This window comes from Passer domesticus, chromosome 13 (assembly GCF_036417665.1).
Source record: "Passer domesticus isolate bPasDom1 chromosome 13, bPasDom1.hap1, whole genome shotgun sequence".
In the NCBI taxonomy this organism is placed as follows: domain Eukaryota; kingdom Metazoa; phylum Chordata; class Aves; order Passeriformes; family Passeridae; genus Passer; species Passer domesticus.
Window position 1 is genome coordinate 1810961 of NC_087486.1, and position 13835 is coordinate 1824795.

General features: G+C 48.0%; 1 protein-coding gene across 1 annotated transcript in view; it reads left to right on the forward strand.

Annotated features, from left to right (window-relative positions):
* The first annotated feature begins 206 nt into the window (after nucleotides 1-206).
* The window catches only part of UBTD2 (ubiquitin domain containing 2), a 42391-nt gene continuing 28762 nt past the window's right edge, over nucleotides 207-13835 (forward strand). The window contains exon 1 of the mRNA XM_064387594.1: nucleotides 207-349. Coding sequence (XP_064243664.1) covers nucleotides 280-349 — 70 coding nt within the window. The 5' untranslated portion in view covers nucleotides 207-279. The remainder of the gene's footprint in view (nucleotides 350-13835) is intronic.

Genomic DNA, 13835 nt, shown 5'->3' on the forward strand with positions numbered 1-13835 from the left:
GGCGGTGCGGCGGGCGGGACCGGTACTGATGCCGGTCCCAGTCCCGGTCCCGGTCCCGTTCCCGTTCCGGTCCGGCGGGCGGTGCCGGTACCGATGCCAGTCCCGGTCCCGCTCCCGGTCCCGTTCCGGTCCGGCGGGCGGTCCGGCGCAGGCCGCGCCCCTGGGCGGTGCTGGGCGCGGGGAGGCGGCTCCGCAGCCATCGCGCCTGCCCGGCCGGCGGCGGAGCTCGGTGCAGGGGAGGGGGGCGGGGGGCGGCTCGGCGGCGGGTCTGCGGGCCCCATGGGCGGGTGTGTGGGCTCCCACCACGACTCCTCGGGCAGCCTCAACGAGAACTCGGACGGCACCGGAGGTGAGCGCCGGCGCCGGGCCGGGGGGCCCGCGGGGGGACCCCGGGGCGGGCGCTGCGGGCCGGGGCCTGCGGCGGGCGGGGGAGCCGCGTCCGGCGGCTGGCCCGGACCGTCCCCCGGACCATACCCCGGACCATCCCCGGGACCATCCCCGGGCTTCTCCCCCGCGTTCGCCCCAAGTTTGCCGGGGCGCGGGGCCGGCGGCGCTCGGCGGGCGCTGCCCCGGGCTCAGCCCTCGCTCGGCGGCCGGGGCCGTGCCGGGGCCGTGCCGGGGCCGTGCCGGGGCCGTGCCGGGGCCGTGCCGGGGGCCGTGCCGGGGCCGTGCCGGGCGGTAGCGCGGAGCGGGGTCGGGGCTGTCTCGCTGAGGGGCTCAGGGACGCGGCCCCCGCTGAAATGAAGCCAGGCGGGGGAAAGGGCCTGCCCGGGGGCTCCCGAACTTTGTTTTCCTCGGGCTCCGCTCCTTGCGGCGTGCGGGCAATGATTCCTCGGCTCGCTGAGATCCCGGCGGTGCTGCGGGGCCGGGGTTTGTTTTTCAGCCGGGAGAGGTGCTTGGCTCCAGCCTCAGCCGTGAGACCGGAGCGGCGGCTGGAGAGGATGGATGGATGGATGGATGGATGGATGGATGGATGGATGGATGGATGGATGGATGGATGGATGGATGGATGGATGGAGCGAGCACCGAGGTCCCTGTCGCTCATCCCGACCTGGGGAGCAAAGCCAGCGTGCAAACGCTGCTGCAGTGTCAGCAGCCTTTCACCGGCGTGTTTCTCTCCAGCTAAATGCCCGAATGATTGCTTTTTCAATGCTCTCAGGTTTGTGGACCCCTGATGTTCTCCAGCTGAGCTGTGTATGTTTTATAGTCATTTAAAGTCAGCCTGCCAACAGGACACTTGACTCATAAGTAGTCCTCACACACGCAGGGTCCACGGATTTCAGGAGGAGAATTGCTGATCTAGGGCTGTGTTTTTCCCTGTGTTTTACAGAATGTTATTTATCAGTCTGGTTTTGTTTCAGATGTCCCAGCTGATGGGTGTTCTTTCCATCAGTGGCTTTGCTGTCATTCCATAATGTAAAAATATGCAGCACTTGGAGTTGTATCTGAACCAACCATCTGCTGGTTAGTGCCAGATACAGAGTTCATGGAAATACCAGAATTGCAGCTGCTAAGAACTCTGTGGGATTTCACAGAATCCCAGAAGAGTTGGGGTTGGGGACCCCAAGAGTTGGGGAGTGACCTCTGGAGATCATCCAGACCAACCCCCCTACTAAGGCAGGGTCACAGGGATAAATCCAGGTGGGTTTGGAATGTCTGCAGAGAGGGAGGCTCCACAACCTCCTGTGGATTTAATCACATCAGTGTCATTAAAAGCAATTTTATAGCTTTCAGTAGTGCGAGTCTTCCTTACTCTATTGGTAAAAAGGGAAGGAGTGGGTTCCTAAAATGCATCTGTACTAAGCAGATTTACCAACCAGTAAAACCCTGCAGGTGTGCTGAGCAGAATGGACCAGTCAAAGGAAAAGAACAGCAGGAATCATCACATACCCCACAACCCCGACCAAAAAATAGCATTAAAAGCTCCACTGGTGCTTGTCCTGAGATGTGCTTTGGTGTTACGAGGTGAGATCATGTCACAGAAATAGGCTGGGTTTAATTTCCTTGCTCTTATCTCACCTGTGATATCGAATGAATGAGATGGGAGAAGAACACGATCAGGCTTTGGGTGATATTGTAAAACAGATTCCACACCCCAGAGCAGCATGTGAGGTGGGCAGGCTCCATCCAGGCCGTGTCCCTGCCTGGTGCTCCCAGGGCATGGCACTCTGCTGCTCTGGGGTTAAATAACCCATTGTGCCTGCTGCATTACAACAGCAGCTGGGCTTTCAAGATGTAAGAGATGTGAAATTCGTGTCAGCTGGCTCGTGTTGATTCATGCTCTCAGGGTAATGTTCCTTAAGGTTGTCTCGCTGAAGTGAGAGGCGCTGAAATTTCACTTGAATTATGAGCTTCTTAGGACTGTCTTAAACAATCAGCTCCAGTGTGCAATAGCCTGTTTTGTAATGCTACAGATCTGTTCCTGCCTCTCCACAAGGAGGAAGGGGAGTGGGTTAAGCTGGAGGAAGCTCTGAGTATCTCCCCTAAACGTGACTCCCCAGGTGTCAAAGTCCAGCCTGCGCTCATTCCGAGCTTTGCAGGTTCTGCCCTCAGCCAGCCTGAAACCTGACGTGCTCTCCCAGGGGAGCTCCTGTCTGGAGGCATCAGCCAGTGAACCAGCTGAAGCACAAGTGAGCACGGTTTGGAGCTGAGACCTGTGCAGAGAGATGGCTTTTTCCTGTTCCCCAAGTGAGGCTCATTTCCTCCAGCTCCGGGGTTGTGACCCAGCCCGCTACATTCACTTTCAGATTGCTGTCGGTGAGCGGGGCCAGAGCATTTCGAAATCCTAGGAAGGTGTTTTGGAACGTGATGGTTCTAACTTGCCAGCGATGGACTTGTTTTGGAGAGGCTTTGTCTTTTCCCCAGAATGGAAAAGTTTCTGGAGAATCGCGAGCGCCCAAGAGCTTGATCAGCCAGCAGCGGCCGTGTGCGACGCTGGGTGAAAGCAGAGCCAGCTCTCAAGTCTGATTCATCCCAGTTTCAATGTATTCCAGGGCAGTGGGGAGTGGCAAAATCGTGCTCAATTGTGTTATTGGAGTCGAGAGGAGGATTTGTCACATCCCTGTATTCTCCTCGGTGTTTTTGTCCATGGCCAGCACTTCCCGTTGCTCGTGTGCAGCTTGGCAGAGCTGACGGCATGTCCTGGCCACGTGTGCTTCTTTTGTCTCTTATTGTGGGCATTTTTGAAGGTCAGGATGCCTGTGTGTGTCAGGAGAGCTGGTGTGGATCCTCAGGTGTGCCTGCATGTGTGAGATGGAGCTAATCAAAGCCCAGCTCATTAAAGCACGGCTCTGTTTGCAGTGACCGGAGCAGGAGGAGGCTGTTCCTCACCAAGAATTTAACAGATGCTGCTCTGCCCATCGGGCTGGAAATGAAATGGGCTTTGCAGATTGGTACCAGCTGTTTCATTAGCACTGCTCTTTTTAGCAAGCTTTCATTTCACCAGGACGTTGTTTGGCACAGACAGGAAGAGTTCCTGCCTCGATGCTCGGTGTGTTGTAGCCCAGCAGCACCAAACTGTGGTGGGTGTCCTGGGTGGATTTACTGGGGAGTCATTAAAGGACATCATTAACTGGGTTATAGACATGGGTTTTGCCCACTTCTTCCCTTTAGCTCAGCTTTCTCACACCTAACAGCCCAAGGTTTCAGGAGCTGAGCTCTGCATCTGGTCCAGCTGTGCCCTGCCAAAGGTGCCTGAGTTCCTCAGGATGGTGAGAGCAGGGGAGGAATAACTGTTCTGCAGCACTTCCCAGGCTGTGTGACCTCTTCACTTGTGCTTTTGGCGTTGCTTTGGGCTTGGAATGAACTGCTGGAAAGCTCTGCCCTTGTGCCTGTACGTCAGGTATGTTCAGTTGAGCAGAAGCAGCAGAGCTGTGCCAGCTCCATCCCACAGGCTGGTCCTTCCTGGAGAGCTCCTCAATTTCTTTTTGAGAAAGAAAAGGAGGAACCTGTTCATTCTCTCGTGGCAAACTCTCACCCCTCTCAGAAGCTGCACATCACTTTGTCTGACGTGGTGAGTTCAGTGAGCCAGTTACTTGTGTGGGGTGAGGGAAAAGCAGGGAATACAGTGGCTGGGAGCACGAGTCATTCCAGATTAAGGATTTTGGCTGCAGCTGTCTGGTTGCTGCTGAGCTCTCCTTGACACGATGCTCGCCCGCCTGCTGCAGTTCTTGTCGCCCTTCCTTGGCAGCAAAGATGCTGATTGTGTTTGAAATTTGTCTTCTTTCCTGCTGCCCCCATCACCCAGCAGTGAGAACAGGGCCAAGTGGAAATAAGGCTGCCAGAATGGGAGATTATTCAAACTATCAACTCCTCCCGTGGAGTTTGATGCAGTGCTGGAGCTTCATTAACTCAGAGAAAAGCAAATATTGTGCTCCACCTCTGCTCTCAGCAACTGGACAACAGTTTCTTAAATATTTTCCTTGAGTGCTGTGCAGGGCTGCGTATCACATGGCTAATTGGAAGTCACAATAACTGCTTTCATGGTGCTTCTCTGCAAGACTGACCAGGGGAATTTGCATATTAAGCAGTGAGATTTGTTGCTCACAATTGCACTAATACAGCTGGGCTCTGCCTGGCTGGCACGGGGGGGTTAAACAAGCAGCTCATGACTGAGCACTTAAGAGCATTTGGTGCCTCCCTTTTGTGCTGGAGCACACAAAGAGTCTCCCAGAGGGATTTTTTCAGTGGGTTGGAGCTGTTGGGTGCAGGATGGGATGGTTTTTCACCATGGATTCAGGTAGTTCCTGCTGGTCTGGAATACAGGGCTGGCAAAAATATTACTAAACCAGAGCTGGCTTTTTGCTGTTAGGTGCTACTGGGGGGTGTTTTGTATGGTTTGTTTTGGTTTTGGGGTTTTTTTTATAATGGAATAACGAAAAAAGCTTAACATGACACTGAAATTTGCTCCAAATCCTTCCTGCTCCATGCCTGAGTGCATTTAAAGGATGTGTAGATGGAGCACTTGGGGATTTGGTTTAGAGGGGGCAGTGATGGGTTAATGATGATCCTAAAGATCTTTTCCAACCTAAACGAGTCAGTCATTTCCACAAGAGTTATATGTGGGTTTTCTCATGGCTTTGGAATAAAAGTAGCCTTTAATAACTCTTATTTCCTGAGGGCTGGGCACCCACAGCCTGCTGGAGGTTGTTAGGGTCTGGGAGCCCCTGACAATTCAGTCCCAAGCGTTCATCCCCTGGCGTGTCACTCTGCTGCTGTGACTTCTCATTTGTAAACTACCAGGCTCGGTTTTGTTTTCCAGGTGATAACAAGGAGCTCTCAGAAACCGAAATAAAGTGTTATTTTTGCTGTTAATAAGGGCTGGCAAACGAAGCTGTTTGGTTTCCTTTTTGGCTGGTTCCTCCATGTAATTGTTTGTTTGGCTTCTAGATGAAGTGATTTATTTTAATTTCTCTGTTTGGGATTGCAGTGTTGAAAACGACAACATCCTCCTTCACTGAATGTTAAATGCAATAAATTGAACAGTCATTGTGCTTTGGAGACTTTTGATAAATGGAAAATATTATTAGTTGCCAGTTTGAATAAACTCTACAAAGCAGGCATCCACTCTCATTGCAGCAAGTAATATGATAGCTATTATTTTTCATGTTGAATGTTGAATAATACAATTTATGAGTCACAAATTATAATACAGTTAAAGCCTGAAGTACAGATTTGCCTTGTGGTTAAGTTGCAAATTCTTGTGAGTCTTCTTGCAGGTACAAGGAAGGGTCAAGTTGGCCTTAATTTTTTTGGTTACCTGTAAAAAAGAAAGAATATAAAGCTCTGGAAAGTTCATGAGCGAATGACCATAATTGAGAAGGGAATGTAACTCCTCCTTATAATTTGGAGTGTGATGTAACAATCACCTTCATCCTCTTTTCTAGACAGATACTGTGTATAAATGTCTGATACATTTTAAAACAAATTATTTTCAGTTTGCCACCTTGGCTTTCACCTCCTTTTCTGCAAGTATTTCAACTGGGTTTTATCTCTTAATTCTTTTTTTTTTTTTTAATTTTGTGGGTTTTTTTCCCCCCAAATAACTTATGGCTCCTACAGAAAACTGTCGGATTTTTTTGGGGTGAAGTTCTGCCCCCCAGCAGCCAGGATGGAGCAGGGAGAGGCCCATGGGGCATCCCCTGGGTGTGGAGAGTCCATCCAGGGAGGATCCTTGGCTTCATCTTCACCTTCCCAAAGTGTGCAGGTGCCTGGCTGGAGCCTGGGGAGGTTTCTGGGTTTTTCTGGGGGCTCTGTGGGACTCTTCCTTCCTTTGCAAGGTGATGGGAGTGCTGAGGTTCAGTCACCCAAAATCAGGAGGGAGGGGCTGTTCTGTGCAGGAATAACAGAGCTGGAATCAGCACCTGGTTCCTGGCTGTGGAATAAAACACTTTTCTTGCACTCTGAGGATTTTAGTTACAGTTTCATCTGCTGCTTCTGTGTTGTCTGGCAGTTTAGAGCTGACAAAACAGAAATGTTCCACTAGTTAGGAAGTAAATGAACCGTCAGTTTTGTCAGGGATTTTTAAAATTTGGTTTGTTTTCTTGTTTTTTAAGGAAACAAAAAGATTCCCCCTCACGTGGGGGGTGTGTTTGCAGTGTAATTCAGTGTTTCAGACCGAGTTGTCCATAGCAGAAGAGGTGATGGATCCAAAGCCTCCTGCACCCCAAAGCAGCAGGAATGCTGGTGGCACTGGGTGTGGAAAACTCCTCCAGCACAGGATGTCAGCTCTGCACTCTGACCTGTGTGCAGGGAAAATGCCTCTTGTGGTTTATTGAAGGTTCAGCTGGAACCTGAATTTTGCATTTGCTGGCCCTGGCACACTCAGATTTAATGCAAGTGAGAGCTGGACAAAAGATGGGGCACAGCAAACTGCAGGAAGTGTTTTTGTTCTGGTCCCCATTTTAGGAGTAAATTAAAAACTGTCTCAAATGCTGAATGAGGCTGAAGTTTCTTAGACTACCTTAAATATTTAAAATACCATCAGTCTCATCCTCAGGCTTCCCAGCACTGGGAAATGCAAGGGCACTGCAGGTTCTGCAGGTAATAAATGCAGGAGCAATTATTGGATGCTATCAATTTGCAGGAGCTGCTCCACACCCACTTGACCTCTCAGGCCTGATGGAAAACATTTGGAAATTGTCCTTGCCAAAGCAGAAATGCTGCTGGGGTTGTGGATTAGAGCAGTTTTAGCAGCTCCTCCCTTCAGCCTTTTCTCAGTGTCCTTTTCCCTGCCCATCTCCCCCTCTCCTCAGTGAAGAGGATTTAAAAAGGAAAATTCAAAGCCCTGCTTGAAAGCCATTTGTGGGAGGAGATGGGCACAGCTCTGAAACGCTGATTTTTTTTATTTTTTTATTTTTTCTTCTGGAGAATCTCAGATGTGCTGGCGGATTTTTTGTGTGCCTGTCTATCTGTGTGTGTATAAAGACATCCTTGTGCTGCAGATGAGGTGGAAGGGAGGGGATTTGGGGAGTTTTCTGCATGATCTGTCATGTGGTTTTCCCCCACATTCTCAGCCATGAAAGCACAGGCACTTCACAAATGGGAGTGAAAAATGCTTCAGTAGTTTGCAGCAAGAACAGGTAGTGCCCAGGGGGAAAAGATTAGAGGCTAAAATGGGAAAATGTGTCACACAGAGCATGGTGGCTCTGCACATGTTTAACAGGGAAAGTTTCCTCTTAAAACACATATATTCAGTCTAGCATTACCAGCACTTTTCTATAAATAAATTACTTTTCATCCCCTGAAATGATCAACATTTTATAGCTCATAACAGCTTCCAGTTTATAATAATGTATAATAAATGTAGCAACTATAAATAATTCTCTTAGTTCAGACAACAGCTTCTGGAGGGAGGCATTTTTCACCTTTCCCCAGAGGAGCTGTGTGCTCTTTGAGAGCACTCCCAGGGCCTGAAATGGCATCGGAAGCAGAGCACAGCACTTTGGGATTGGAAGCTTGTTACCTTTCTATTTTTAAAATCCAGTCATGAAGCTCCAGCTCTGCTCCCATGCTGTGATGAAGGGCACTGTGGATTCAGCAGAAGAATCTCTCCGTGGCATTTACTTTGTTGCTTTATTTCCCTGCCACAGAGCTCTCCTCTCCTGTGATTTCCTGCCTCTGTGGGTAAATACAGATTTTGCAAAAGAGCACCTACAGAATAGCACAGGGTACCTGCAGCTGCCAAATGCCATTTTCTCCTCTCTGCCAATTGTTTTTTTTTTTTGGAAGCACCTGAGCCTGCAGCAGAGCATCAGCAAGCACAGGGTAATGGCTGGCTGGAGAATTTAAGGAAAAATTGTTAATTCCCATGGCCTGGCTGCACAAAGCATCCCCTGGAAGAGCTGTCACCGAGCCCTGCCTGTGTCACACTGCTGGATTCGTGCCTCCAGAGAGGGTTTGGGTGTGTTTTTCTCCCTCTCAGGTGCACACAGAAGCTGGGTATGTCAAAAGAGTGTTTTTAATGCAGAATATTGAGCCTTCAAATGCTCCTGAGCCATTGCATCCCCATCCTTCAGAGGGGACATGCCTTGAGTGGGAAGGAACACCCAAATCTTGGAACGTGCAAACATATTTTAGATATTTTTTTAGTGCAAGTACAAATCCCATTCCTGCCTTGCATGGCTGTGGCTGCTCCCAGCTTTTACCCCTCCCCAGGTGAGAGGACAGGGGAAGGAGCAGTTGGGAGGATTTTGGGAAGCACAGTTTGGAAAGGTTACCCAAAGGCTGGGTGCATTTCCCTGGCTGGATGAATCACAGCTCCCACTGAGGGGGAGCACTGGGAGGGCTGAAGAAGAGGAAAGCTCTCACAGAGCTATTTAAACTTTATTTTTTTTTAGAGTTAGATTTCACTCGTGAGTTGCATGTTGATGACTTGGCTCGGTGAAACACGTAGCAGACTGATTTTTTTTGTGTGATTTTTTTTTTTTTTGCTCTGTGCCCACATAAGTTCGTTAAAAGCACATGGGTTGCTATAAATATGAGTGCTTTTAGAACAAAAATACCTTCTGTGAAGTGCTGATCAATATTGGATATTATCCTGAGACAGGTTTAAATGCTCATTTGCGATGAGTTCTCACTCTTTTGTGTGTTTTTCACATCCAGAGATCTCCATTGTGTGTTTATCCAGATCTAAAAGTAGTTCTGGTTCCAAAAAAGCTCGAATTTCAACAGAAAACCACATGATTATTGCTTGACTGAAGTCACACACTTCCAGTCACTCACAGATTGGATGGCCCCACATGGATCTTACAGCAAAATCCCGTTTTTTGCTGCCTCCGTGCATCCCAACAAATCACATTCCTTGTGTATATCCAGGGCTTTTAATACAGCACAAAAATAGCTCCAGAAATACTCCAGGCACGGGTTTGGCTTTATCTGAAACTCCTGCAAAATAGAGCAGGGAATACAAGATTTTAGTCTGGCAGCTGGGAATAAAAAAAGGAGCAGCAGCATTGTCAGATTGTTGTGGTTTGGTGTTACAAGGCAGTACCAGAATAAAAATCCTTTCGTTGTAAGTAAGCTTTTAGTTCTTGAGCTCTGCCTGGGAATGGAGGCTTTCTAATCGACTGTAGACAGAGATTATTTTCTGTAAACCTCTAAAAACACTTGGGCTGTCTTTGGGGCTTTTATTCTCCTAAATAACAAACCTTTAGAAAACATTACAGGTTGTTCTCAGCTGTTGTTAGAGGTGAATCTCAAGGGCTCTGGCTCCCTGGGAAGTTTTGTGCCCTTTCCAATTCTCCTAAATATTGGTGTCCTGGCAATTAGGTTTAAATTGAGGAGGAGAAGTTTGGCTTTTGATTAAGTTATCACTCCAGCAGCTTGAAAATTGAAATTTTAGCTTGAAAATTGAAGTAATCTGCTGGGTTTTGGACTGTTGGTGCTCAGCAGTGGGGAAAACACAATCACCCACTGAAAGAGGAGCCCAAAATTCTCTTTTTTATCTTGAACATGACAGGAGTGGGAGGGCTCCAAACACTCCCCAGTCCCAGCCTTCCTCCATCCCAGCATCAGTCACGATCCATTCTCAGGGAGCAAATTTCCTCCAGAATTTTTAAGTTAAACTTATTGAAATTGATGCTTACCACATCTCCTTCACAATATTGCTTTGGGAAATCAACAGGTTCCTTTATAATTATTTTTTCCTGCTTTATCCATCCCAAATAAAGTGTTTTTTCTTAGGAATGCAACTGCAGTTCTTTCTGACTCTGATCATGATTTTCCTGATGATTGGTGTGCTGCAGGACTGGGGAAGGAACCACCTTAGCATTTTATCTTATTGTGCTGGGAAACTTATTACCAAGAGTTAATAATTTGCATTGAGCTCACATTAGTTAGGAAAATATTGCAGATATTTCGGGGTGGGGGAGGAAGTGTTTTGGTTGCTGCCAGGGTCCTGCTTTAACATCTCTTGGCAGCTCTGTCCAGAGGGATGCTGATCTGATAATTGAGCCTGTTCAAAATCCATTTTATTAAGTAAAAAAATCCATTTTATTAAGTATTAAGTAGTGACAATTCAGCTTAAAACAAAGTTCTGCGAAATCCAAGATGGCAAAGGCTTCTGTATCTCTGCTTCAGTGCTGTGTCAAACAGAATATTCTGCCTTCGAAATTCTACCAACTGATCTAATCTTGTCTTGAAACTCTTTCCACGTTTGCCTGCTCAAGGATTCTGTTGCTATCTGATTGCTCTGCCTGCCAAATTTCCAGGCTGAGTTCATCTCCCATTGATAAAGTGCATTTCTCTCTGCTCTTTGCATTCAGCCTTCCTTCTTTCTCACGTCTCCTTTCGTTATTCTGAATTAATCGGGATTTTTTTCCAGCTGAGGGGACTCTGGCCATGCAATTCAGCTTTAGGGACCTGCACAATTTCTTTTCTTGTGTTTTGAAACTTTCCAACTTTTGCTGGTTTCTGTTGAAGGTAAATAAATTAGGAGCCCTTTTTCTCACAGAGCATTTTTCTATCGAGATAATTCAGGATTATTGTGTGTTAAAGGCACTTTTGATGCTAATAACGGGAGCTGTGTGGATGCTGCTCAGATGGAAACAGTTTTTAATGAATTTTTCTCCTGCTCATCCTCAGGACTGAAAGTGGCCCCAGTTCTGCTGCTCTGGGCTTTGAGGTGCTTTTGTTCAGAGCTGTGGAATCAGCACTTCCTGGCCATGGTTTGCTCATTAGAGCACAGTAATTAGTGAGTTTGTCATGGGCTTGCATGCAGCCATTCTTGGGAACCCTTTCCACTGCTGCAGTGAAATCAGCAGCTTTGGGTGTTGGGGTTTGATTTCCCCAACGCTTTCAGGAGTTCCTTTCCCTAAACCAAACCATCCCACCTGCCCTGAGGAGCCGTGGGAGAGGTGGGCTCCTGTTTTCAGATGGCTGGAATAAGAATCTCTTCTTAATAGTGCATTCTCATTGCCAGTCTCAAACTTCTCATCCTTAATTTGAAACTATTTTCCCTTGCAGAAAGGGGAGCAGGGGTGAGAAGAGAATCTGTGTCATAATGGAGAGTTGTGCTTGAACTCAGAACTGTTCTTGCAGACTCTTTAAAGCCCACCATCTTCACACACTTATTAATCTGTTATTGCATCAATTATGTCTTAAATAATGGGAAAAAGTAGGAAAAGTGCATCTGTCCTGACAAAAAACTCTGCTCATGCTTTGCAGTGATGCCACAGGAGAAAGAAGCTCCTGGAGCATTTTGGTGAGGAGCTTTTTAGAAAAGACAAGCACAGCCCACGGCCGAGCCCTGCTTCAGCTCTTGCTGGCTGTGGAACAGCTGAGAGCATTGCCAGCACCATCCCTGGGCTGCCACTTTTGAGCCTGCCCTGAGCTCTGGAGAATTAAATGCGTTTTCAATCAAATTCTGTGATCCCTGCCTTTGAAAGGAAGCTCCTCAAGGGCTGCTGTGTCCGTAGGAAACACTGAGCAAGCATCACTCAGGCCATTAATAGAGCTAAAGCCTCGTGTGCTCAGGGACTTCTGAAAGAGATCAGATTAATTTGCTAAAGGTGGAAAGGCTCTGCCTGCTTTAATCTCGCTTCATTTCAGCAATTGAAATGGAGAGGGCAGGTTCCTGTGCTTCCTCCCAGCTCAGGAGGTGCTCTCTGTGCTTTGCTGCGAGGAGGAGACCTTGATTCATTCCTAATTTGGGGGGGTTTGAAAAGCTCAGGGCTGGATTCACTGGCACAGGGTGCCCAGAGCAGCTGGGGCTGCCCCTGCATCCCTGGCAGTGCCCAAGGCCAGGCTGGATGAAGCACCTGGGACAGTGGCAGTGTCCTTGGGGGTGGCACTGCGTGTCCCTCAAGGTCCCTTCCAGCCAAACCACTCTCTGATTACATCAGGAATCCTTGAGGCTCTAGCAGGGCTATTTTTTCCCCAAGAACATCCACAGGGGGATAAAAAGGCCTTGGAAGGATGGAGTTTTAAGGCTACTTTGTTCAGGTGCTGCCATTTACAGGGTTGGATTGTTTTGGGGTTTTTTCCCCCCCTGGATGTACAAGACATCCAGGTATTTATACAAGTTGCAACAAAGGCTTGCACGTTTTTCATTTTAGCTTAGATTGCTTTCTAATTATCTGAGCAATCCACCGACGTCCTTATCTGTTATTACTTGCCTCTAACTCGGGGATAAATGTGGATTTCTTAACAAAATGTGTGCTTGAAGGGTAGGAATTCCTTATGGCCAAGAGGTTGGCCGTGTGTGCTGCCCTGAATTCCAGCTGTTGAGCTTTATCCAGCAAGGGTGCTGGAGTTTCCTGGGGGTGGCTGCCCAGGACAACAGAGAGGAGCTGGGTTTCAAAATTGAATGTGAAATATTAACTTTACTATGAAAAAGTACCCTGTAAAATAGGGCTGAATAAAGCAGCGAGTATCACTCTGAGAAATCCAATTTCTTAGATGAAATCTGTGAATGTTTGTGTGACTTTCACTTTCACTTTTCTTTAAACCAAGCAGTCGCCTTTCAGTTTTCCTCAGGCACCCGAGGAACATAATATGGGAGTGTAAAATGAAATCATTAAGATAATGTATGTTTGGGATGTGTGTCAGGTAAGGTTCCTATTTTCAGCTTACACTGAGCTCTTAATTAACTGATGAGCTTAAGCAGCTGAGATGCAGTAATAGTGCATTTAGTTAATTGGCTCATGTGAAACTTCATCCCTGCCAATAACTGTGACACTGGAATAAATTCAAGACATGGTGTTAGATCCTTTAACTAAGCTAATTTAATTGTTGGTCATTGTAAAAACAGCCACCAACTTGGAGGCTTTTTTTGGGTCGTTCCCTCCTGGAATTTGTGACTGCTGTGCTGGCAGCAGTGACATGGCAAGCGTGGCATGTTCAGCCAAAAAATCCTTGGGAACGTGGAGCTGGCCATCTGTCCTGAGCATTATACCTTGAATTACCCAGACTTCAGGGTTTGTGGGAGGGTTTGATGAGCAAAGCCAAATCGAAGGCTGTGCTGAGATGGGGTCTGAGCACTCTGCTGGCTCCTGGGCAGGTTTACCTGAGGGAAAAACCTGAGAAAGGTGGAGAGGGAATTCTACAAGAGCCTGGAGTGACAGGAGCAGGGGAAGGGGTTCACACTGACAGAGATGGATGCTGGGGAGGAATTCTTCCCTGGGAGGGTGGGGAGCCCTGGAATGGGGAGCTGTGGCTGTCCCATCCCTGGAAATGTCCAAGGCTGGGGCTTGGAGCAGCCTGGGGTGGTGGAAACTGTCCTTGCCCATGGCAAAGGCTGCCACTGGATGAGATTTAAGATCCCTTCAAATCCAAACCATCCAATGACTTTATGAACATTGGGCTTACTTGTAGTGAATGAAATTCCCTGGTGGCAC